Consider the following 27,855-nt stretch of genomic DNA (forward strand, 5'->3'; position numbering starts at 1 on the left):
AATTGTTTCCCTCATCCATAGGATAATGTGAGCATGAGGAAGACGACGTTTTTTCCACTCAATGGTGTGAAAGATACTGCTTGTCTATGCAAAGACGCCGCCTTCGTTGGTCGTAATAAGCATAAGGTCAAAAAGACCCTCACTAAGATGTCATGTCTGTCTGGTGGCTTTTGTTATGGATAAAGGTAAACCTGGATCCCCTTTCATTTGGGATTGCAAGTGAAGGTTATGAAGAGATGGGGTGTAGCATATTGGCTGATGTACGTCATGGCATCCTGAGTCTTGATTTGAAGTTTTCGTGACTGCAATGATACATACTCTTCGGTTCTTTCGGTAAAGTCACGCAGGTAAAAATAAAGTTAATCAAATCACGACGTTTCGGATGCAACGCAAGCTTCCATCATCAGGTGTAACTAGCACAGCAAATTTACTGTAAAGAGAGCTATTTGTGATAAGAGATTATTATATAGGGTTGGAGGAGGGGTGGAGCAGCCAGAAAGGACGGATGCAGGTGGGGGGGGGGGGGGGGGGGTGTTTGGGAGAAGGGGATGGTAAAGTTCCTGCCACTATCCTAAAAAATGCTAAGAAACCCACTAGCAACATTGGCAAAAACGAGCGCTCTGAACTCGCAAATTTGAAAAAGAGGGATGATGGCAATGCCACTATCATGATCGATAAACTACATACAACAACAAAATCCAAGACCTACTCAATGATGGCAGCTACTCCAAAATCAATAGAGATCCGACTAACAGCCTAACTACTAAAACCAACAAGATAATTACAATATTCTTGGTTCTTTCGGTAAACTCACATAGAAGGGAAACAATAAAATAATTAAAATATAAAACAATACAATTCTCACGACGTTTCGACTGCAACACAAGCAATCATAATTAGGTGTGAAAACTACAGCAAGAATATTTGAAAAAGTGGTGGTATTTTCTTAACGTTAGCACCACGGAGAGCGATTTGGAAGTTTTACAGATGAACGAGTCCATCTCTGTTTGGAAAAGAGGAGGGGGAAGATGAAGAGAATGGATGCAGTCTGAAAGTCACCGTAAGCATGAACAAAATCAATTAAGACCCACAATGGTTTATCAAATTCTTCCAATGATTGCTAAGCCAAAATCCATCTTTTCTGTTGAAATTGTCTCTGTGTTTGTATATGTGGATAGCCTCATGAACGAATCACTCATGGTATCAGATGGCTTGCAGATAACCTCTGTCTTGGAGAAGTCAATGTCATGTGAGCCCACTGAATTATAACAGTGAAATGCCACGGCTGAGGTGTTGGTCCTACCGTGTTTTATGTCTGATTTGCGTTCACGGATATGGTCCGATACACGTCGTTTGGTTTCTCCAATGTAACTACTACCACAGAGGCAAGTGTGGTAATAGTGATCTGATCCCATCCGTAAAGGATGTCATCCCTGACTTACAGTACCCTGGTGTCTATAAACTGAGTTGCATTTGTGGTGATTGTTTCATTGGGGAAACGAAACGACATGTATCTGACCGCATTCGCGAGCACAAGTCAGATTTGAAACACGGTAGGACGAATTCCTCTGCCGTGGCTGATCATTGCTATAACGCGGTGGGTTCTGATGATATTGTATTCTCCGATACCAAGGTGCTCTGCAAAAACGTCAGAATACCACCAAAGATGTGTAAATGAAGCCATACAGATATACAAACATAGACATAACTTCAACCGAGAGGATGGATTCAAATTGAGCAATCATTGGAAAGATGTTATTAACCATGTTAAACTTTAGATGCCTTAGGGTTTATATTCATATCCATATCTCCGGTGTTTTACTCCCACCCTTACACACTACCATCACTAGAATAGTTGATTCTAGATTTGAAGCTTTTGTGACTGCAAGGATCCATACTCTTTGGTTCTATTCGGTAAAGTCACGTAGGTAAAAAATAAAACAACAAAAATCTCGACGTTTTGGCCACAACACAAGTGGCCTTCTTCAGGTGAAGGAACAGAACTGTCGGGACGAGAGCACTTCAATGACCGCTGCTAAGATTCGCAGCGTCTTTTAAGCTCGGTGGGAGGAGCAGGACGCCTTGACAAAGGAGTTTACATATAAAAAATAGCTGTGTTAAAGTGTTGAAGCAGCAGGGTGTTAAAGTCAGAAAATTGGCAGGGGGATTAGCATGTTTTTGTGTAGAGGGTGCGGAGGATGGGTCACTGTGTGTGTGCAATAGAAACGGAAAAAAATAAAGATCGGCAAGAATGTGCTATCAGGGGAGAGTAGAAAAAAGGGTTTAATAGAAAGTTCGGAAGGAATATGCTTGGTATACCATTACTTGAAATTGCTGTTAGAAATGAGTTGACGTTTGGTATGATTTAAAACGTCTTTCCAATGGTTGCATAATTTGAAACCATCCTCTCGGTTGAAGTTATGTTTGTGTTTGTATATCTGAATGGCTTCGTGGACACATCTCTGGTGATAACCTGTAGGTTTACAGAGAACCTTGGTATCGGAGAAGACAATCTCCTGATCACCCATAGCGTTGTAACAATGATCATCCACAGCAGATGAATTCGTTCTGCCGTGTTTCAGATCTGAATTGTGCTCGCCAATTCGGTCAGAGATATGTCGTTTCATCTCCCCAATATAGCAATCACCGAAGGTACAACTCAATTTGTAAACTCCGGGGTACTGTAAGTCAGGGATGACATCCTTCACGGATGGGATCAGGTCACGGATTTTGTGTACTGTATTGAACCGGACCAGGATCTTGTGTTTGTTTAGAATTTGGAGATCTTTTTAGTAACGCATGCTATATATGGTAGTGTGATTTTTTTGACTGGAGTATCAAGTGCTTGTTTCTGTATGGGGGGAGAAACAGCTTGGCGGATGGTACAGTCAGAGTATCCGTTTCTCTTGAGGGCCAGGTGTACATGTTTTAATTCACTGGTCAGGTGGTGTTGGTCCGAAAAGCAATGAGCCCTATGGTATAAAGTTTTGATGAGATAATTATTTTGAGCTGGGTGGTGGTGGGAATCAGGCTTCAAGTAGGAATCTGTGTGGGTGGGTTTCCTGTAGACAGAATGCCCCAATGAGCCATCAGGTCTCCTCTCAAACAGAACATCCAAGAATGGTAGCTTGCCATCTTTCTCCACTTCCATGGTGAATTTTATGGCGGGGTGTCTGGAATTGATGTGGTGTAGGAAAAGGTTCAAAGCTGGTAGGCCATGTGGCCAAATGACGAAAGTGTCATCCACATATCTCTTCCACAGTGAAGGTCTGAGGGTGGAAGTCTGGATGGCGTCTGATTCAAATTTCTCCATGAAAACATTGGCTATCACTGAACTCGCGAATTAAAAAAAAACAAAAGTGATATAGTCATCCTCTCAGCCGACAAAGGCAATGCTACTGTAATTATGGATAAAGATTCGTACAACAACAAAATCCAGAACCTACTCAACGATGGAAGCTATTCAAAAATTAAAAATGACCCTCCTAATAGCCTAACTATAAAAACCAACAAGATCATCACAAGTTCGACCTCCCTAATCGAACCAACTAAACGTCCCTCCCTAAAACCGTCTGTTGCTAGACCCCCTAGATTCTATGGTCTCCCCAAGATTTATAAAGAAGGCACTCCACTACGACCCATCGTATCTACGATCAACTCCCCTACCTATAAGCTAGCACGTTTTCTGTCAGATACCTTGCTACCTTTCACTGGCAAGACCTCCTCAGCAGTACTTAACTCAGCCCAATTGGTCTCGATGGTCAAAGACGTTGTATTGTCCCCTGACGATATCCCTGTCAGCTTCCATGTGGTCTCCCTGTTCACCAAGGTCCCGGTACCGGATACCATTGAAATAATTGAAAATTTAGTACAGACGCCATCCAGACTTCCACCCTCAGACCTTCACTGTGGAAGAGATATGTGGATGACACTTACGTCATTTGGCCACATGGCCTCGCAGCTTTGAACCTTTTCCTACACCACATAAATTCCAGACACCCCGCCATAAAATTCACCATGGAAGTGGAGAAAGATGGCAAGCTACCATTCTTGGATGTTCTGTTTGAGAGGAGACCTGATGGCTCATTGGGGCATTCTGTCTACAGGAAACCCACCCACATAGATTCCTACTTGAAGCCTGATTCCCACCACCACCCAGCTCTAAATAATTATCTCATCAAAACGTTATACCACAGAGCTCATTGCTTTTTGGACCAACACCACCTGACCAGTGAATTAATACATGTCCACCTGGACCTCAAGAGAAACGGATACTCTGACCGTACCATCCGCCAAGCTGTTTCTCCCCCCATACAGAAACCATCACACTACCATATATAGCAGGCGTTACTAAAAAGATCTCCAAAATTCTAAACAAACACAAGATCCTGGTCCGGTTCAATACAGTACACAAAATCCGTGACCTGATCCCATCCGTGAAGGATGTCATCCCTGACTTACAGTACCCCGGAGTTTACAAATTGAGTTGTACCTGCGGTGATTGCTATATCGGGGAGACGAAACAACATATCTCTGACCGAATTAGCGAGCACAAATCAGATCTGAAACACGGCAGAACGAATTAATCTGCTGTGGCTGATCATTGTTACAACGCTATGGGTGATCATGAGATTGTCTTCTCCGATACCAAGGTTCTCTGTAAACCTACAGGTTATCACCAGAGATGTGCCCACGATGCCATTCAGATATACAAACACAGACATAACTTCAACCGAGAGGATGGTTTCAAATTAAGCAACCATTGGAAAGACGTTTTAAATCATACCAAACGTCAACTAATTTCTAACAGCAATTTCAAGGAATGGTATACCAAGCATATTCCTTCTGAACTTTCAATTAAACCCTTCTTTCTACTCTCCCCTGACAGCACATTCTTGCCAATCTTTAATTTTTTCTGTTTCTATTGCGCATACACAGTGACCTATCCTCCGCACCCTGTACACAAAAACATGCTAATCCCCCAGCTAATTTTCTGACTTTAACACAGCTATTTTGATATGTAAACTCCTTTGTCAAGGCGCCCTGCTCCTCCAACCGAGCTTAAAAGATGCTGCGAATCTTGAAGTGCTGTCGTCCTGACAGTTCTGTTCCTTCACCTGAAGAAGGCCACTTGTGTTGTGGCCGAAACGTCGTGATTTTTGTTGTTTTGTTTTTTACCTACGTGACTTTACCGAATAGAACCAAAGAGTATGGGTCATTTCAGTCATGAAAACTTCAAATCAAGACTCAAAGATGCCATGACGTACATCAGCCAATATGCTACACCCCATATCTTCATCACCTTCACTTGCAATCCCAAATGAAAGGAGATCCAGGTTTACCTTTATCCATAACAAAAGCCACCAGACAGACATTACAACTTAGTGAGGGTCTTTTTGACCTTATTATGCTATTACGACCAACGAAGGCGGCGTCTTTGCGTAGACAAGCAGTATCTTTCACACCATTGAGTGGAAAAAACGTCGTCTTCCTCATGCTCACATTATCCTATGGATGAGGGAAAAAATTCATGCAGGTCATATTGACACATTTATCAGTGCTGAGCTACCTCACCCCCATCAAGACCCTGCCCTTTTCCTATGTGGTCTGCAACCAAATGGTCCATGGCCCATGTGGCCAGTTTTATGCCAATGCTCCATGTATGCAAGGCAAAAGGTGTACCAAGTGGTATCCATACAACTACTTGAAACACACTCAGTCGGCCCATGATGGCTATCGTTTATATCGTCAAAGAACTACTGAGCATGGTGGATTCCAAATTACGCTCAGACCTGTTTATAACTCGCTAATTAAGGTTGACAGCCCGTGGGTCGTTTGCTACTGCCCTCTCCTGTGCAAGATCTTCCAGGCCCACTTTTACATAAAATTTTGCTATTCTGAAAAAAGCCAAAAAATATCTTTGCCAATACATCAACAAAGGCTCTGACATGCCTGCCTTTGCCTTACAAAACAGAGGGACAAAGTGTGCATGAGCTCTTAATATTTTTCCAAGGAACATACATCAGCATAAATGAGGCCATTTGCTGAATTTTTGGATTCTCCATCCATGACCATTCCCCCACAGTCGTCCATTTCACACTTCACCTTGAAAATGGTCAACGCATCTATGTCACCAAAGGAATTGCCCAACAACAGGCCATGGCTCCACAAGATAACAACCTTATGGCGCTCGATGCTTTGTACCCAAATGACCCATTTGCTGCAAACCTGCTTTACCATTATGTTCCCTCCTATTATACATGGACTGCTAATAAAACAATGAAGCGACGTGTTGCTGACGGCTAATCAGATGCCTTATGACGAGTCTACACAGTTCATCCCAACAATCAGCAGTGCTACTTTCTCCCAATGCTTCTGCATGTTGCCAAAGGACACAAATCTTCCCAAGACCTCTAAACAGTCGAATGAGTTGTCTGTTAATCATACAGAGGAGCTTGCAATCTTCGTGCAATTCTTGCGCATGATCACCATCTTCATAAAGCTATGACACAAGCTTCTGTTGGTCAGTCCCATTTCCAACTGCCATTGCTCTTCTGAATACATCTTCAAGTTTGCAGCCCATCTAACCCCATGGGACTTTGCCAAAAATACAAAGAGGGCATGAGTGAGGACATCCTCCACGGAGCTCAATGACAAAATACAAACCTTTACGTAAACTTTTCTGATGTCATCTTCAAACAGGCCCTCATCCTGCTTCAGGACAAACTGCGCTCCATTGCTGCTAAAAACCTCGCGTCTATGGGACTACCAACGCCCTACATCGACAACCTGCATGCCCTTGCTCAAGATATGCTACGTTGAAGATGCTATTATGCTTTACATCTTCATAAACTTACTTAGGAAAATTTACCAAAGCTGATGCATGCACAAATTGAAGCATACTCGAAAATCTTGCAACACATTGAGACTACAGATCGTCTTTTTTTCCCTTCATGCACCTGCCAGTACTGAGAAGACCTTTGTTTTCAAACTGCTCCTCGCTAAGGGTCGCCAGAGAGAGAAAATTGCTCCAGCTGTGCCATCATCGGGGATTTCTGTGTCAGTTGATGTGTGTGTGTCAGTCATTGTGTGTGTGTTTGAGTCCATATGTGTGTGCGTTTAGGTCCATGTGTGGGTGTAAGTCCCTGTGTATCTGTGTATTTTATCCCCGGGCAACGCCAGATGTGTGTGTGTGTGTACATCGATGTGTGTGTGTAAGTCCAAGTGTGCGTGGCAGTCCATGTGTGTGTCAGTCGATGTGCGTGTTTGTCCATATGTGTGCGTGTTAGTCCATGTGTGTGTTAGTCCTCATGGGAAGCTGTAAGCCCCAGGCTACTTTGGGCTCGCCTTCCCATCAACCGGAGGCGAGGAGTGGTGGTCGTGGTTACTTATGCCGCCACCGAAGACGAACATCCGTGGAGGGATGCAGGCAAAGCCGATGAGTCAGATGCCTTATATGACCTCCTGTCACAGGTGCTGGCTAAAGTGTCCCCTCGGGATAGAGTCATATTGTTGGGTGACTTCTATGCTCGAGTTGGTCATGATGCTCGCACCTGGTCTGGAGTGGTTGGAGGGCATGGGCCAGATCAGCTCAATAACAACGGTAGGACGCTGCTAGATTTTTTTGTGCACCCCATGGGCTTGTAATTACCAACATGCTCTTCGGCCTCGGCGCATCTACACAACATCATGGATGCATGCCGTATCCAAGCAAGAACATCTGCTGGACTACATAGTGACGAACCAGCGGATGCGAGCGCATGTCCTTGACACCAGGACCTACCGTGGAGCTGATCTGCCCTCTGACCATCGACTTGTCATATGTAAGATGCGCCTGCCATTATTCCACTCCGGTTGTGGGTGTACACCCAGGCCACATTCCAACCTAAAGTGGCCTGGTCTCAGTTATCTGATGAAAGTTGCAAGCGAGAATTCATCATCGCTTGAGGCTGGAGTTGGCATCGTCCCCACTCCTCCTGATATCGAGGGTAAATGGGCGAGGTTTAGGACTGTGACTCATGCAGCTGCATTGGCTGCTTTGGGTACGCAGTCCAGACTTCCCCAGACACCCTGGCTGACAGAGGTGTTCAGGATAAATTTTGATTTAAAGCTTTCGTGACTGCAGTAATTCATATTCTTCAACGTGAATTTACCGAAAGAGCTAAGAATATGTGTTCAGGACAGTTGAGAAAAAGCGACAGGCCCACTTTCATCGGCTACAGAATCTCACGTCAGAGAATGAGGAGGCTTACCGCAGCCTTCGCTCGGAGGTTCGGAGCGTCGTGAGGTGCTGCAAAGATGGGTGGTGGTCGCGGGTTGCTGAGGATATGGATTCTGCCTCAGTAGCCCGCGATCACAAATCTCTATTTAACTCCATCAAAAAAGTAACCTACAGCGCCACACCTATTACCATAATTAGGGGAAAAAACGGTGATCCAATCTCTGACCCCCAGGAACAGGTTTTGCAGATTTGCTGAGAATTTCTGTGAGGTCCTGGGGGAGGGGAAATCCTTCAGCCAGGAAAACATCGTGGCACAAGGTGAGGATGACCCTGCTGAGGCTGTGGTGCTCCTCCAACAGGCAAGGCTGCGTTGGCTGGGTCCTGTAGCCCGCATGCCCAGCCACCACATGCCGAAACAACTTTTGTTCGGCCGAATCGAGGGGGCTAAACGGGCGCGGCACGGGCTAGAGAAGAGATGGAGTGATGTGGTACAGGAGGACGTGAAGCTGAGTGGACTTGCCGATGACTGGTACCAGTGGTGTCAAGATCGGCCTCTGTGGAGGAGGCTCGTGAAGGACGCTACTGGGCAGTTGGAGGCAGTCGCCCTCCAACAACAACGGAGGGCGGAGGAGCGACGCTCACAACAACGAGCGGAGCGCCGGGTGGCTAAAGCACAGCAGGTTAGCACAGTAGGGGGCACAGGTGGTGCATCAGGCAGCCATCTCAGTCATCTTAGTCAGTCGACCCGTGGCACTTGGGTCTGCCCCGTGACCTCCTGCCAGCAGGCGTTCGACGCTTCACGTGGCCTCAATGTGCACATGGCCTGGCCCAAGTGTCGTGGTGACATCACCGCCACTTAGCGGCGAATGGCGGATGTTGTTGTTGTAAGTACATATATGTGTGTGTAAGTCAATGTATGTGCGTGAGTCTATGTGTGTGTGTGTAAGTCGATGTGTGTGCGTGGGTCCATGTGTGTGTGTAAGTCCATGTGTGTATCTCTTAGTCGATGTGTGTGTGTGTAAGTCCATATGTGTGCTTAGGTCGATGTGTGTGTGAGAGTCTATGTATGTGTGTGTGTATGAATCCATATGTGTGTCTGTGTAAGTCGATGTCTTTGTGTGTGTAGGTCAAAGTCTGTGTGTAGGTCGATGTGTCTGTCTTTTTCGCCCGGGCAATGCCGGGTACTTACCGCTAGTTGTCTATAAATCAAGGATAGGTAAAGAAATGTAAAATTGAATAAGAAATTGCAGTAAATAGTAGTTTATTTCACATTGAATTCGTTGCAATGAGTGGGGCATGTGCAAGATGCAGCAGGTTTACCAAGCCAGGCATTGGTGTGGCAGCAAGAGGTTAGCGACCAAGTAGGAGACCGAAAGACAGTTTTTAGAATAATTTAACAATGGTCTTTAAAGAACGAGTCGAATTTACAACAAATACTTCATTTATTGTAAAGGAAGCAGGGTGCGGTGGCACCAGTAATATTTGTTTTTATGACCTTTAAATCCTTACCTTGTCATCCTATTTGTACTGTCGGCACAATTACACTTATTGTAGCTGAAATTTGGGGTAAGCTTGAAAGGCTATCCCAATCAATAAATACATATATTTAACTAACAATAAATAATCCCAAAAAGAATCCAAATCCAGATATGATTGTTTACTAATTGCTCTCCACACGAAAGGAAAGGCTGTCCGTAGTTTATTTCTGCTTTTCAAAAAGTAACAACACACATTGTTAACACTGTGTAACATTTTTTTTACTTTTTTGTTCCTGGGTAGTAAGTGGTATTTCCTAATTGCTCATACCTCAAAAGTAGAGAAAATGGCTATTATTCCCCATCAACTTTGCTTTTGTGACCAGGACACTGATATTTTGAAATGTACCTTTTTTCCAGAACATTTCAGATAGATTCAGTGTTGAGTAAACATGGAGTAACTCCTAGAAAATTCAATAACTTTACAGAAATATAAATAGTAGTATAAATACAGGGGCCTTAAGCCGTTCAGTTTAGTTCCAGCTGCCTAAGTGGATACATATCTGCATTTTTATGAGATGGCATCAAGAGGCTGCAAGCATCCAGCAGACGCATTTTGCAATGTTTGGCCAATTTATCAAGACGAGAGCGAAAAAGTACTCTGTGGAAGCGTCTGCTAGGATGTGTGAGGCCAAAAAGGCATATTTCGGCATACCTGTCGGGGATCAAGACAAACCCTGGGCACCTCATTTAACCTGCGAGCAATGCAAAAACACTCTGGAAGGTAAGATGGACAATTGTTGCTCGGAATTATATGTTGTAAATTTCAATTGAAAAAGTTTTTTTAATTTTAAAATGTTTAACATTTTCAATGTCATTGAAAATATATATACATGAAAAATGTTGGGAGAATCGCTTAAAATTATTCATGGATGAAATACATTTTTTTTTTAAGATAGTACAGAGGGGAAAAGAGAGCCATGAAGTTCGCAATCCCACTGGCCACTCAAGCAACTGCTACTTCTGCATGGTGGACCATTCCAAACGTCGGACTGGCAAGAATGCACCTGCTATCACATATCCGGACCTTCCTTCATCCATTGCCCCGGTGCCACACTGCCATGAGCTTCCCGTACCCACTCCTCCGGAGAAAGAGCAGCCGTTTTTAGAAAAAAACAATTCAGAGAGCGAGAAAGACGTTGTAGATCCAGATGACAATTTCAGAGGTGGAGCTGAGGAGAGAAGCCCATACTACCCCAACCAAAAAGACCTCAACAATTTGATCAGAGATCTTGGTCTTACGAAGTCCAATGCCGGGCTTTTGACGTCTAGGCTCAAGCAGTGGAACTTGTTGGATGCAAGTGTGCAAGACGCAGATCAGATGAAGCGTCACCAACCTTTGCAGTCACGAAAACTGTAAATCTAGAAGTAGCCTGACGGTTTACAGTGTACCTTGGTCTCGGAAAAAAACAATATGAGAGCCCAGAGCATTGTAGCAATGATCAGCAACTGCGGAAGACCCAGTTCTACCATGTTTCAAATCCGCCTTGTGCTCGCGAAGTCAGGGAAGGATGTTATTAACCAGGTAAAATCTTAAATTGCTTTCATATCTTGCTTCCATACCCGCATTCCCAGTTTTTACAGCACGCTACTCCCCCCCCTCCCAGACCCGCTCGTTACCCAGCTCCGGCATTGTATCTCACCAGCTGTGCCTGCTGCACATTCCTCTATAAGGATGTTATTAACATGGTAATATCCCAATCGCTTCGGTGCTGCAGCTCTACAGCTCTCTTTGCCCACTACAGTAATGTTGTTTCTTACTGTGGTTGTCCCACCTGATAACGGACGCTTGTGTTGCTTCTGAAACGACGTAATTTATTATTTATTTATTATTGTTTTACTTTTATCGAAATAACCAAAGAGTATGGATCCTTGTAGTCACGAAAACTTCAAATCTAGAACGCACAGGTAAGTTGAGAAGCAGGCTACAGTCTATATTATATACTGCCAGTATGCCGACTCAATGATATAAGCATTGTAGTCGATATAAAAAGCTGGTAATATGGGCAGCAGCTGAAAAAGGAAAATAGAGTCGACATGAAAGGCTGTGAGTACACTGAGTGAGGTGAAGAAGCAGGCAACAGATTATGAACTGGCATACACTCGTAATGGGCAAAAGCTAAATTAGCAGTGTAGATAATAGAGTGGCAGAGCACTAACGTTAATTAATCAGCAGGCAGCAGGCCACATGACAGACTGGCAGTAGACCATCTGTCAACGTATTATTTTAACAATAGTAAACAATGAGCCTGAGTTCTTATCTGCACACAAACATTATTTTTGGAATATCTGCCAAGTTATGTTTCATGATAGTAAATAATGAACCTGAGTTATTATCTGCACACAACCATAATTATTGTGATATCTGCCAAGTTATAAGTTTCATAATCGTAAACAATGAACTTGAGTTGTTATCAGCACACAAACATAATTATTGTAATATCTGCCAAACTATTTGTTTAAAAATTATAAACAATGAACGTGAGTTGTTATCTGCACACAAACATTATTATTGTAATATCTGTCAAATTATTTGTTTCATAAGAGTAACCAATTAACCTGAGTGCTTAGCTGCACACAAACATAATTATTGTAATATCTGCCAACTTGTGTTTCATAAGAGTAAACAATGAACCTGAGTTGTTATGTGCACACAAACATACTTGTAATATCTGGCAACTTATTAGTTTCATAATAGTAAGAAATGAACCTGAGTAATTATCTGCACATAAACATAATTATTGTAATATCTGGAAACCTATTGTTTCATGATAGTAAACAATGAACCAGAGTTGTTATGTGCACACAAAGATTATGAATGTAATATCTGGCAAGGTATTAGTTTCATAATAGTAAGCAATGAACCTGAGTTATTATCTGCACACAAACATTATTATTGTAATATTTGTGAACTTATTTGTTTCATAATAGTAAACAATGAAGCTGAGTTCTTCACGTAAGAAGCAAGGAAATTTGTACTTACCATAGCCGTGGTGAGGCCTAGTCCCATGTGGAACCCCCGTCCTGGCCTACATTGCCGAGGTGGCTGAGGTGACACGTTGCCAGGCTGGGGGCTGGGCCGCTACCCCCGCACCCCCCCCCCCCCCACCATCCCCCCGCAAGTGCAACAATAATACTTTGTAAGCAGTATAATATTATTATCTACGGACTCTGTAGTATTAACTGCATGCAACGTGTTTGGGGTGGGGGGGGGTAAAGAGGACATGACACTGTGAAGAAATAGCCGCAGCGTTATGTCTATTTATTGCATGTGAAATGCGAAAATGCCCCCCGTGAGCTCGGCCGAACACGCATCACTTGGCAGGGTCCGCTCCCCCACCAATTGGCGTGAGTTGATACGGCCGATGTCGCGCAATAAATAAATAGATCGAAATCCCACAAAATCGCTAATTTTACTAATTTAAAGGTGTCGGACATGAAAAAGGAATAGCCTATTCCCACCGCGGGGCTTAGGGCATACTGGCTGTCAATTTTTTTTCGACATAAACACCACCGTTCGAGAGCCAAATCCATCTCAAGCACGCAGAGACTTTTATAAATAAGATCACCTGCATGAAACTCTATGCAAAGGCCAAAATCTTCATGAAGTTACGAAATCAACTGGCGTGTCAGAGCTAAGTGGATCATTGCAATATAAGCATGTGAAAGGTGATGATGGTTTGGGGAGGCCGCAACAACGGATCGATCATGGATAATGATGATATGAGAATTGTGATATGTCTATCACTGAAATGTTCTCATCCGGAGATGTGCATCACAGAGAGTAATGCCATTTATTTAGCCTCTGCCCAAAGTCCATTGCTAACTCTGAAATGGCCTAGCTTAGGCCTTGTAGAGGCTACGTTGGTCTGGGCCTATAAACCACACAGGTATCTCGCCTCTCTCTGCTTAATGTGCTGCCATGTGAGTAACTGATCGCTCTCAAAAGGATACTGCAGCTGCTCCAGGCCGGAGTGGTCCAAAGTCCCCACGGTGTTGTAGACCAGGATGTTGGAGAGCAGCACGGCCATGACGAACAACCAGATGTCATACTCCCCATTGGCCTGTAGGACAACTTGTGTCTTTTAAATTATACACCAATATGTCTTACCCGTGCACTTATTTTCCAATGCCTTGGTGTTTGTGCTTTTGTTATTGCTGATTTAGTGTATTAGTGTTGCATTAAAGCTCTTCATAATAAAGGTTTTTCGGTTATATCGCGTTATTTATAAATGTGTCGCAACTCTCCACCACCTGACACGGCGAAGCAGTAAAAAATGTGTCCCGTTGACAAAAGACAAATAGTTCACTACTTTAGCCCACTGGTGTGTTGTATGACGTTTCGCTGGTTATTACATCCAGCATCATTGGGCAATTTACCAGAATAGTGAAGCCCTCCACCTGCTCCCAGTCTTAAATAGAGCAGCAGGGTGACATCATTTAACCCAATCAGGTGCAGAGGTCAGATACGGAAAGGGGGGGGGGGGTTGTAATTATGTAAAAGATTAGGAATCAGTTAATTGTCATTAGTAATGAGTTGTAGATTAGTAATTAGTTGTGATGTGTATTATTTAATAACTGAACCCAATCACTATACCCAATCAGGTGCAGAAATCAGAGGTGTAGTACCGGCCCTAGAGGGGCCCAGTGAGCGCTGATTGATAGCGCGACATGGCACCACGCTTGACGCGCAGTGCCAGCCCTACAGGACAGGGTGTGGGAGTGCTGGCCGTAGGAATGAGGTTACTAAAGGCCATGGCACTCTAGTTGACTTGAGAGGACACGTGACCGGTTAAGTCTACAAAGGGCCCCAAGTGGGGGCTAGGGGTGTTCACATGGTTAGCATCGAGATCCTTCCCGAGGATTCTGGAAGATGGTCGTGACCAAGTGCGGAGGCAGCCACGTCGCAGAGAATATAAGCCAGGTTCCCAGAGGGTCCGGCGTTGTTGTTCATCCTGAAGAAACCTTAGTCTATATCTACATTCTACGTTCTCCAATCAAAGAGTCTCAAACACGTGGGCCTGGACCTGAGCTGTGGTCCCGGTCTGTAGTAGCAGTTGCATTGTAACTAGTGTAGTTAGCCTGGTGGTCACCACCATAGGTTGTTGTTCTGTTAAGGGAAAGTTACCCCTTTTGTTTTGGAGTTTAATAAATGTGTTGCCTCCAAGTATACGGCTGCGACTCAGTTGAACCCACTACATATGTAACGTGATATTTGAATAATAACCTTATGATTATGTTATCTACTGTAGAAAGACCATGCTGTATTTAATTTAACACTTGCACCTATTTTTATACTTATGTTTTCATAGTTAATGTTATTATTTTATTTTCTGGGCTTTTTGGCCTGAATGTTTGAGCAAGTTTTAAGCAAAATGTCATATCTAATTGAAAAATGTGGTTTTGAGAATTGTTCTTCAAATTACCGGTGTGCTAATGTAATATTTGGAGCTTTAAACACTTCTAGACATGTTTGACTGTATCGGATATTGAAGGGATACACAACAACCTTTTAGCCAGATAATTGATTTGGCTAGCCAAAAGTTAATTTTCACTCATGTCTTTGCTCAGTCTCAAGCTAGATAACTCAGCCACCACGGTTTAATAAATTTGGTTTGAATCCTGATTCCCTGTCAGAAAATCACCATCAACCCGCTCGTAATTATTTGAAGCAAAATCTGGAAAAATTTCATTTCCTGAATGATAAATATGTACACAAATGAGAAAGTAACCGGTGAAAGTATAAGATTCTTACAAATGAATATAAAATCAACATACACATGTCCATAATTCACCACTAAATTGAGGTGATATCACCATGACATTTATACTCGAATAGGTGCAGTTTGAGGCCACATGAAGTGTTAAGTTCACAAGCACGCAGTAACTGAGATGACTGGCAGATGTACCACCTGTGCTTCCCAATGTCACCATGTGTTTAGCCACCCGTCATGATGCTCATTTTTGTGAATATGCCTTCGCCCTCCGTAGTTGCTGGAGGGCCAACTTCCTCCAACTGCCTGGTAGAGTTCTTCATGAGTCCCCTCTACAGGGTCCAATGTTTACACCACTGGTACTGTTCGTGGCAAGTTTAATCAGCTCAAAATCGTCGCATAATATAACACCCCATCTTTTATCTCATCTGCACCGTGCTCATTTAACCCCCTCTATCCAGCCACACAGAAGCTGCTTAGGTATGCAGTGGCTGGCCATGAGGGCTACATGGCCCTACCAAGGCAACCTTCCCTGCCAAATGGGCTCACGAATGGGATTGCCCAGACCGTTCAAGGATTTGAGCAATCATCACACAACGTCATTCAACTCCAAATCCTTCCCGCAATCACCGATCAATTCAGTTCCAGATTCCCGTTTAACTCTTAACCCATCAGCCCACGTCTTCTCTCGTGCATGTTATAACTGCTTCATGTCCTTTAGCCGGATAAATAAGAGCAAGCTGGGAATGTATTGGTTAGGTACATAGGCTGCATGATACAACCAAGCATAGTTATTAGTTGTTGCACCTCTATTCTAGAATCACTTGTTCTCTCAACCAAATAGAGATTCGATTCCAATCAAACCGATATTTGAAGCAACATTCATGAATGAACTTGATAAAAGCCTTTATAAAAACATTTATATTAGGCAACATTTGTTTAAAAAATGTCTGGCTGCGTAAAGCCACTAATTTCATTCACTTTTGTCCATTGTCTCTACTTGCCTAATTTCCAGAAGCACCCTGCGTAATTAATGGCAATGCTGTCGACACTGGAGGAATTTGTCTACCTGAGGACCTGCACAGACCTCTGATGGACGATGTAGGCCTCATGTCATTCACCGAATTGGTCTGTCCTCAGGAACAATAAATGGTCTAAACTGCATTTGGTCTCAAAGTCGGGGTACCAAATGGAGAGTCTATCACTACTGTTTCATTTTTTTTGGCCATTTCTTCAAGCTGATTTGGGTCAGCTGCAGCCCTTCAACAGGCGTTGCCAAAAACGCCTTTTTGGCATCTGATGGTTCAATTTCGTGATAAATGTCACGATTACACCTATTACTGACCAGTTTCCTATTGATTGAGAGCTTACTTCGAAGGAAACAGGTAACTTTGTAGACGCATTGCCCATCTTGATGCACAAACTCCAGCAACCTGCTCACTTCAATTGGCAGTCAACGTTTGAAGCAGACAGCGACCTTTAATAGAATGGCACTGTCTCTATAGTCACCTCCTTGAAACATGGATCAAACAAATTAATTGTGACACTGAAATCGCAGTAAGATCAGTTTTGTGAATGCTGTCCCAAGAGTCCACATGGTAGGCACAATGTTACTTCGCTGACTATTCGTGATGATTAATTAATTGACCCAAAAGGTGGCATTTGCAATTTATTTTCAGTGTGGAACAGAGGAGGAACATAGGGAATGAGAAAATATGATCGAGACCTGTGATAAAGAGTAATAGAAGACCCTCAGGACAGCCTGAATTACATAAAAATTATGATTATTGATAAAGAACCACCATATTCTAGATTTGAAGCTTTCGTGACTGCAAGGATCCATACTCTTTGGTTCTATTCGGTAAAGTCACGTAGGTAAAAAAAACACGACGTTTCGGCCACAACACAAGCGGCCTTCATCAGGTGAAGGGACCAGCCTGTCTCGAAGACTGCGCTGGAGTGAAACAGATTCAAGCTCAGACTACGACCTTTAAGCTGTGTGAGAGGGATTAAGGTGCCTTGACAAAGGAATTAGCGTTAAAAATTAGCATTTGATTGGCGGACTTATCATGATGAAAGGTGTAGCACAGTGATCGGCACCGACAGTGCACCAGCCTGTGCTACGAAAGTTTGGGGTACCACTACTTGAAAAAATATACTGTACCAATAAAAATTAGTTTAATGTTTGGTTCGATTTAGAACATCTTTCCAATGGTTGCTTAATTTGAAACCATCTTCTCGGTTGAAATTGTGTATGTGTTTGTAGATCTGAATTGCCTCGTGAACAAATCTCTGATAAAAACCTGTGGGTTTTGCGTTACTAAAAAGATTTCCAAAATTCTAAACAAACACAAGATCCAGGTCCGGTTCAATGCAGTACATAAAATTCGTGATCTGATTACATCCATGAAGGATGTCATTCCTGACTTACAGTACCCCGGGGTTTACAAATTGAGTTGTACCTGCAGTGATTGCTATATCGGGGAGACGAAGCAACATGTCTCTGACCGAATTCGCGAGCACAAATCAGATTTGAAACACGGCAGAACGAATTCTTCTGCCGTGGCTGATCACTGTTACAACGCTGTGGGTGATCACGATATAATTTTCTCCGATACCAAGGTTATTTGCAAACCCACAGGTTTTTATCAGAGATTTGTTCACGAGGCAATTCAGATCTACAAACACAGACACAATTTCATCCGAGAAGATGGTTTCAAATTAAGCAACCATTGGACAGATGTTCTAAATCGAACCAAACATTAAACTAATTTTCATTGGTACCATATATTTTTTCAAGTAGTGGTACCCCAAACTTTCGCAGCACAGGCTGGTGCACTGCCGGTGCCGATCACTGCGCTACACCTTTCATAATGATAAGTCTGCCAATCAAATGCTAATTTTTACGCTAATTCCTTTGTCAAGGCACCTTAATCCCTCTCACACAGCTTAAAGGTGCACTGCCATGTGCTACACCTTTTCATCATGCTAAGTCCGTCAATCAAATGCTAATTGTTTATGCTAATTCCTTTGTCGAGGCACCTTAATCCCTCTCACACAGCTTAAAGGTCGTAGTCTGAGCTTGGCTCTGTTTCACTACAGCGCAGTCTTCGAGACAAGCTGGTCCCTTCACCTGACGAAGGCCGCTTGTGTTGTGGCCGAAACGTCGTGATTTTTGTTCTTGTTTTTTTTTTACCTACGTGACTTTACCGAATAGAACCAAAGAGTATAGAACCACTATAACACTCCCGTTGACAACCTTGTAGTTGCATGGCAGTTTTCCACATTATATGTGGCGTCCAGCTACCGGAAGCTGTCTATGTCTGAGGTTGATAGAGCAAAGACGGCATTGACTGGCAGTGCTGGTGATGTGGTTCCTATAGTGAGAAAAATACTTGATACACCTGAATGATGTGATTTCTATTTGGCAATAGTATGGCTGAGCATCCTTCCAGGTTCCACAAGGTGTCTCAGAGACTGAAGGCAGCCCATCTTAAGTTTAAGCCTTGTCTGTGTTTCCTCACATGAGGGAGGGGTGTGCCTGGGGCACTAGGAAATCGAGAAGCGGGTTCGGACATTCATGGAACATAACTGAGGGATGGTCACACCAAACTACCACCAGTTTCTTATGAGATATTAACATTTACATGCCCATAACCAAAGTAATACTCCTAAGAATCCCTTTAGGTGTTCCTGCCTGGATGCAATTAGCATGCTGAAGAATAGCCTGAACTACACCATTATTTTAGTTTAATATAATATTCTCGAGCTCATCCTAGCAAAGGATGCCAGCAGCCTCAGATAGAGGACTGTATTCTTGCATGTACCAGCTGATGAGCAGCAGTTCTTCACATACGTATGTTGGACTCTCAGTAAGGATGAATTGAACTACTACATAATCCACTACGAACTGTATTATGTGATCTTTGTAAGCAATTATTTCCCTGGTTTTGTATACGATGCTGCCAGACGCACAGGGATCACTATACCCTGCATATTCTGTTCTATTTTAAGGAACCTCAGGGGCAGATGAATGGATGCATAAAATGGATGCACTGTTTAGGAGATATCAGATGGGACTCAGAACACTCTTAAAAGAGGCCTGCCGATGTATGAATGGTGTCATAAGGCCATGTTACTGATTTCTCCCAATATCAGTGTGTAGTGAGTGTGGTGAGTGAGCTGACAGTTGGAAAGGCAACCCCAGGACCCAGTCCACAAGTGGCAGACCTCCAGAGGGATGGCCTGGACCTAGGCCCGGAGATCATGGAGGCACTCACTACCAACCAGGAGAGTACCAGTAGCCTACCCTTCTAGGTGATCGCGCCAACAGGTTCTGAAACTGGTACCTCCACTATGGCTGAGTTTTTTGACAGTCAGCTCTACACACAAAAACATGTACCGTCTCCACAGCTGAATCAGCATGCCCATTAACTAATCAATTATAATTTTCATTGTGCTTAGTATGGAAACACATAATATGATTGAGACAAGTAATATGTAATAATTCTTAACACCAAATGTTTTGTCATCAGGGTATATCCTCAACAGCCCGTCACCTTCTCCACATCGCCCAGCCCCTCTGTGTCCAGCAGCAACAGACATTTCTTCTCGTCACGGGGGTGACAGACTGGCCAGACCCAGATGCCCTTGGTGTGCGACTGCACTGTGTTACCCAGTGAAAAGCCTGAGGAAGCCAGATAAATAAGCGAGTCAACTTGTGTAACATACAATATAGTCAATTCACTTTTTTCTGTGAGCTCTCCTACCTCGGGTGTACTCACAGGACGCGTCCACTGACAGGACAAGAGGTTACTGGTGCAAACCCTAAATGGATGTTTGGTCCCACAACCTCTTGTCTCCTGGATGTTAGGTCATCTTCACCTATGACCCGGTTTAAGCATCACAGATGTATACCCCATCTTTGTCCTTCCCTCTCAGGTTTTAAAATCTGCCTTCCTCCTGTAGTTGCCCAATAGTGGCTTTGCATCTCCTAAGCCCAAGTGATGTTTAACTGTACCAGGACGTCAGGAAAATTCGTCTGCTTATGTGCACAGGGACAATATCAATTATGCATACACTTGTGTTGTTATCATTGTGTCCTTGGTTAAACATGTGGTGACAAATTGCCGACTTCTAAACCCTCTTTATCACTGTAAAGAGCTCATTGTTTGTCATCTGCCAATGGCCAATTATACTTGTTCATGAAAATATACTTAAATTAATGTTTCAAATATTAATGATACACACTGGGCGAAGATCCCGTGACCGACCCTGGAAACGTTGGCGGGACTATGTTGCTCGACTCGCCTTGGAATGTCTGGGAATTCTCCAGGAAGAGCTAGAGACTGTCACCAGGGAAAGGGAGGTCTGGACCGCCCTACTCAACATGCTGCCCCGTGGCCCTGACCAGGACAAGCGGATTGAGATGCGAACAAATGAACAAACGAAATACATATATAATCACATGGTGTACTGCCAGAAAGCCGTGGGGCCAATGGGTTGTCTTTAAATACGTTATTTGATGTGGCAGGACAGATAAAGGAAGAATACGTTGTCTGTGTGTTTTGTTACTCATATACTCCACGTTTGGCATAATTTTGTGTTAGTCAAACAAATAACACGGGAAAAAGTAGTACACAAACACACACGTGGTGGGAACATACTGTTTTCAAAGTGGAGTGACATTGTTGGATGTCACTGTGTGAAGCCGGCTTGGGAGAGGCATGGCGTGCGATATATTGATATCTCGGACACTACTTGAATCTGGATGCAGTATCGGCCCTAGCGGGGCTCGGTGAGCACTGGCTGATAGTGCTGGATGGCACCACGCTCTGCGTATAGTGCCAGCCCCTACATAATAGGGTGCGAGAGTTGCCAGCCACGGAATTGGGTTATAAGGGCCATGGCACTCTGGTTGATGCCGGAAAACACGTGAGCAGTTGTGGCTACACAGGGACCCTCAAGGGGGGCTAGGGGTGATCACGTGTCCAGGTCGAAATCCTCCTCGAGGATTCTAGAAGGTGGTCGTGGATAGGGACGGAGCGAGCCCCACCACAGAGGATGTAACCTGGGTCCCCTAGTGGGACCGGCTTCTGTTGTTATCCTAAATAAACCTGCATTCTACGTTCGACGTCCAGATGAGTCTCCAACACGTGGACCTGGACCCAAGCTATGGTCCGGACCATTGAAGCTAGCTACTGAGGGATTAGTGTAGCTCGCCTGGTGGTCACCACCATAGGTTGTATAGTGTTAACAGTGTTAACCAGTGTTGGTGTTACGTAAATGTGTTGCCTCCAAAGAGTACGTCTGAGTCTCTGTTTGAGCCCACTACAAAAGCACATGGTGTAACGTGAGTAAATGTCGTTTTATACATGCCATATACGTATGTCATGCATTTAGTTTGTCTTACCTGATATTGTACTAGAAACACCAATTTCTGTAAAGAAAATAAAACAAACCAGAGTTATCTATATACCATCATATATATTACAAACATTCACCCAACACGCTTGCAATACCTCTTGCACAGCACCAACTTGTGCATATGGCAGAGCTAGGGTTGCCTGCCTGTTTAAGTTTTGGGAAAACTGAAAGTCTTCCCAGGACAAAAACAGTGACTTCAGCACCTTGGCTTGCTTTCTGCTGAGAAAAAAACAACGTTGTAATCTGCTGACTCGATTCAGTAATGGTGTGGCTCAGGTGTGCAGTGCAAAAAAGGTAAACCAGGCACCAGACTCTAGAAGTGTGAAGGTACGTGGCACCCACCCAGCCCTATCCCTAACCCCTACCGTTGGCGTTATGCCTTTCACTGACCACCTTTGCAGTTCTAGATTTACCTACGTGACTTTACCGAATAGAACCAAAGAGTATGGCACCTTTGCAGTGTTTCTGAGGGCAGGTGCCAGGCCCTCAGGGTGTGTGCTCAGCCTACCCGGGACCAGCACGGGGTCTACTTAATCAGGACCAATGCCTCCAAATCCCTCACTTCCCCATCATTATTGTTAATGCTATCATACTATTGTTATCCTGATCAATGCTCTCCAACTCTCTGTAACTGCATTCCCAGGAAACTACAAATGGTTTCCTCTCTCTCAGCTTTCAGGTCGCTCCTCAAAACTTAAACTTTAAACCCGTGTGACTTTAGTCTCACTCAATTTATATTGTGATTAGCCTTCTCTTGCTTGGTCCCTCCCATTCCTTGCCATTTTCTTCCTTTCTATAACCGTACTATGAGACATTTGTTACATTATAGAAACGTTATCAATGTAAGCTATTGTTTTGTTTTATTGTATTTGGCATGGCAACCTTTATTACTAATTTCTGGACTTGAGGGAAATGTAACTCTCCACCATGGTTTAACGTGGACTGCCAAGTGGGAGTCTTTTTTAGAGCATTGCCCGAGCGAGAGCACCGAGAAGATCCGTCGCTTTGTACGATACCAAATGCTGGCATGGGGCATGGCCATGCAGCAACGTCACCAAATGCTTAATGTCTATATTTAGGGGGTCCCAAAACCATACAATCATTCCTCAAGGACGACCCCATATGGCTGCATAATAGTGTCTACACTGGGCTATTTCCAAGTCACCCACACCTAACACCACTGCAGTGCAGGACCTATCACAGGAATATGTTTGATATGAACCAACCTCTAGTTTGCAGGAGTGTGTGAAGCGCAGGCCCGGCCTTTGGTTTATTCTGCTCAAATCGCCCATATCTGTGTTACAAATATAAAAAGTTTGCAACACAAAATATATAAAGGAAGATTATCAATTGGTTGTCTCTCATCGCACAGCAACACTGCAACATCCAGCTTAGTGTAGTGAAAGTGAATCATTGGCCTTCATATGAATATTTGTAAGAGCAATAAAAACATTCTGAACGGCACAGTAGAACTCTGCTTTTTGTTATAAGTGCCAATGACCAAACTACTTGAAATATGCCCTGAGTTATCAATTGTCGGACACTGGAAGCTAAGCTGAAGGTTAAGCCTGGACAGAGCTTGGAAGGGGCTATACTGCTACATTGTGGGCAGCATGTGGCAGCACCAGACATTAATTATTAAACTGTACTCATGAGTCCTGAGAACGAAACCTGTCCGCAGGTCTGTTTATTGGCTTTTTGAAGGAATGTCCAGATTTTATTAACACTTTAAGTAGGTGGTACAAATGACCAAATGACAACAGATTCAGTTATTGCAAGCTTTCTGGATAAGGCTGATAACTCATTCGCATGCAATACCCATGTGTGCGTATTGTTACATCTAATCCATTACCCTGTACAGTATTTCCATGATCGTGCATCTCTATGCTCACTGCGTTCACAGTCCGCAATGGCTGGATTGGTACAGTATGGTCAGATAAGACCCATGAGCTGCACAGCAGGGGAGGCCCTCATCCAGTGTTGGATTGACAAAAGGGCTGTACAAGACCATGTGCCTGGCAATGGCTGGTAAATCGGTTCTCAGAGTGTGCACTTGCTGTGATGTTTTTGTTAATTCCCATCGAACATCTATCCAACATAGTTTCTGCATGACACACCCTGTCAAATTCCAGTTTTTGACCATGCTCCTCACATTGGCGAATTCCTCTTTATCTGTGGGAACAAAAACACAGGGGAAGTCAGTGCTTCACTGCAGTGGCATAATTATTGAGTGTGTAGGTGGTGCAACTGTACTGTGGTTCATACAGGAATAAAAGTTTGTTGGGTTAGATCGTCTAAATATATAATGGAGCTACATGAAGACCCACAATAACAACCAATGACTGTCGATGGCATCCTCGGTCCCGAGGGACAGGAACACTTGCAATAAAACACACAAAATGAACAATGAAACAAATAAACATTACACAAAATTAATTAAATGTACCTTTATAATTATACTATGCTGTAAGAAAGGCTACAGTTAATTAAACCCGCCTCTACCCAACACAGCCAACTAGTAAAGGTTGTCACGTAAACATAACATGCCATTTCGTCACAAGTACAGCACGCTGGTATGTTGGAGAGCCAAGCCACAACATTTACAATCTGAGTTCGATGTTTCGCCAGTAATTACAACTAGCTTCATCAGACGACAGACAGATTTGAAGAGAAGTTTTACTGTCGTTCCTTATATAGAGGCGTAGATGTGGTGACCAAACTTCTGCCCTTATAAGTCGAAGTACATGATGCATGCACATTATGCGGGCCTATTGATCTTGCAACCACTGATGCATGTCCATATTTGTAAAGTGGCTGGGACGAACGTAGATCCTCCCGAATTTTCACGATGACTTTTCGGAGCCTATGCAAACTCCTGCTTAGTAGGGGTTATGCACTGTTTCTGTACTCAGGCCTCTAGTTCCCAGTTAAATAAACAGCGTAACATAGTTTAGAAATAGCTAAAGCTACCAAACGTGCATGATCAGGACAGTTTCGGAGTCTTGAGACTCAATTATCATTATAAATGATACTTGTCTAATAATTGCACAAATGACTCCTCATGTTATATAGGGATTGTATGACCGTGCTTTGACATGCTGATTTAGTGCGGGTTGTTAAAATCCTTTATCTTTTCATCCCAGCCATTGCAAATTTGACAAATCACACACAGCTATGTTCTAAGTGAGGTAAAGAACTGCGTGTATATGTTGAGTACATATGGTTTACCTGGTTCTTCAATATGATGTCGGCTTGATCCTCCTGACCTGTACAAATAATAATTAGTGTCACTGTGGAGACTATAGGTAACAGCATATATCTGCAGACTATATGTATCATTCACATTTCTGCCTCTACATATGTAGAGGTGTTATGGGAGGGTGAAACACGGTTGTAGGGCGGTGGCCACAAACACGTCCGCTACGGCCACCACCCTGGGGGGCTGTGGGGGATGCTGTGATCCCTCCCAGCCCCTCCCCTCAGTGAGGGACAGTATAAAAGGTGGGACCCGGGGAGCTGAGAGGCAGTTCGACTCAAGCAAGATGAAGAGCCAGTGAAGAAAGAAAATCGACTAGCTAGACCCTGGAACTCCTTTGGCCCGCTGTCCTTTTGAGGCCGGGCAAAGCAATCCAGGGTGCGACACCAGAACCGCGAGGCCCGATGTCCTTCTGAGGGCCGGACTCGTGTGGCTGGTGATCGGGACCTGCGCCGAAGCTGGGCCAGGTCAGTAAGCCTCCTGAGAGAGGACCAGGATAGAGGGAACCAGGGAGCTAGCGTGGCATAAAGCTCGGGGAACGTTCCCTATATAGAGTACTCTTCAAGTATCAGATTCGCCACTGTAATTGAAGCGTCTGTAATAAATACGTTGCCTCAAATGAACAGTCTCCGGCGTCAATAAGGCCACTACAACTGGGGTCAGAAGTGGTTTTTACCTGCACGAGATGGACACGAGGAACACAGTTCGTGCGCACGAACCAGGCCAATTTGACGACCCTGCAGAGGCGGGTCCGCGGGAATTGGAGATGGAGTCTGGGGCAATGCCGGCACTTCAAAAGCCATAGCAGCCGCCGGGCACGCCGCCACAGTTGGGGGGTGGGCTTCGGGATGCTCACTCCCGCCTCGCCAAATTACTGCTCGCCGCCGCCTCCATACTAGAAGAAATTACCCAAATGAGAGGAGCAGGGGCGGGAGAGAGGGGGGAGAATCGGCGCCAAACGACCGTTCCCGCCATTAACACGGTGCCGCAAATTGAAATTGCCGCCATTTACGAGGTGGACTCTGGGGGTGGCGGGAGCCGGGCACACCACGTGGGAGGCGGCACCCAACCACCGCTCGCCACGTCATCCCCAAGCGACGGGCACAGCCGTAGCCAACCAGAAATCTCCGGGCCAGAAGCGCTGCAACCTACGGAGGGGGCCGCCATTGCACTGTACGACAGTGCTGTATGGGATCATCATCGGCAAGCGACGGAGCAGACGTTTCAGCAGTGACTGCCCGTTTTAACAGCGTTGACAGCTGAAAGAGGTGACTGGGGAGCTTTCGAACGACGCTTCCTCGCCCACCAAGAGATGTCGGGCTGGTCCGATGATGAGGTGCTGCGCACCCTCCCGGCGAGGTCCTGAAGCACAACCGGCCTCTCATCGCCGCCGCCTCCACCTCGGAGCGCAGCGAGCCCCAAGATGCCCAGCCATCGGAGGTCTTCACTGCGACTCGTTCGGGGGATTGGAGGTCGGGTGGCCTCAGCATCTGATGCACAAGCTGTAGCAACTAAGACCATCGTCAGCCCTCGTCACCTGCTACAACTGTGGCCTCTGTTCGATTTACCTGGACGATGTCGTGTTCAGCCGGACGTTCGAGGAACACCTCGAACGTCTATGGGCAGTATTCCTAAAAATGCAGTCCGCTAAATTAAAGTTTAAGCCACAGAAGTGCCACCTCCTCCGGGAATCTGTGCGGTATTTGGGGCACATAGTGAGTCGTTCAGGTATCTCCACTGATCCCGCTAAAACTCAGTGCGTCAGCTCCTGGTCCACGCCCACTTTGGTCAGTGAGGTCCGTAGCTTCATAGGGTTTGCCTCATACTATCGGCGGTTCATCGCACACTTTGCCACCATAGCCAAGCCCCTCCACGCTCTGACGGCAAAAGGACGTAAAATTTTGCTGGGGTCCTGAGGAGGAGGCCGCCTTCTGCTCCCTCAGGGATGCCCTCGTGAGTGCTCCGCCCCTGTGTTATCCTGATTTCACTGCACGCTTTCTGCTCGACACGGATGCCAGTAACACTGGCATTGGCAGAGTGCTCTCGTAGGTTGTTGGAGGAGTTGAACGCGTCATCGCCTACGGCAGCAGGGTTTTATCACTGGCAGAACAGCGATATTGCATTACCCATCACAAACTATTGGCTATCTTTATTTTTATCCAACAGTATCGGCCGTATCTCTACGAACGGCACTTCACTGTCCGTACGGACCATGTGGCATTACAATACGCACTCCGTGTTGACCAGCCATCGGGACAACTGTCTCGATGGTTGGAAGTCCTGCAGGACTACCAATTCACGACCACTTACCGGAAGGGCGTTCGCCATACAAACACTGATGCCCTGTCGCGACTGCCCGTCGGCAGGGATTGTGCATGCTTCCTTGGATCGGGACGTTGTAAACCGAAATTTGTTGTCCCATCCACTATTATGGCCGCCGCCGCTAATGCACCAGCTCTGGATAGCTCTCTCTCTCTCAAACGGGTGGGGATTCGTTGCTTAATTTGACCCTCGCTGACTGGGGTCGGCTCCAAATGGGGGACACGTCCCTGCTCACGCTACGTCGTAAGGCTGGCGGCTCCACGGACGGGTCGGAGAGGGGTCGATTCTTGGATAATGCGGGAGGGTCTCCTTATGAATTTGGACGGAAAAGCCCTCCATTACAGAATCATCGTGCCGTCCGCCTTACGGGGTAGGGTCATT

At 44.8% G+C, this 27,855-nt stretch overlaps 1 protein-coding gene across 2 annotated transcripts in view; it reads right to left on the reverse strand.

Annotated features, from left to right (window-relative positions):
- The window catches only part of LOC116957563 (guanylate-binding protein 2-like), a 99,746-nt gene that overhangs the window by 46,631 nt on the left and 25,260 nt on the right, over nt 1-27,855 (reverse strand). For both annotated transcript variants that reach the window (XM_032979799.2, XM_076056703.1), the window contains exons 3-8: nt 25,125-25,162; nt 24,014-24,068; nt 23,123-23,190; nt 21,883-21,909; nt 20,030-20,157; nt 13,711-13,820 (exon numbers count right to left, since the gene is read on the reverse strand). In XM_032979799.2, coding sequence (XP_032835690.2) covers nt 13,711-13,820; nt 20,030-20,157; nt 21,883-21,909; nt 23,123-23,190; nt 24,014-24,068; nt 25,125-25,162 — 426 coding nt within the window. The remainder of the gene's footprint in view (nt 1-13,710; nt 13,821-20,029; nt 20,158-21,882; nt 21,910-23,122; nt 23,191-24,013; nt 24,069-25,124; nt 25,163-27,855) is intronic.

Source organism: Petromyzon marinus, chromosome 77, assembly GCF_048934315.1.
Source record: "Petromyzon marinus isolate PM22_M1 ecotype Great Lakes invasive population chromosome 77, UKy_Petmar_22M1.pri1.0, whole genome shotgun sequence".
Lineage (NCBI taxonomy): Eukaryota > Metazoa > Chordata > Hyperoartia > Petromyzontiformes > Petromyzontidae > Petromyzon > Petromyzon marinus.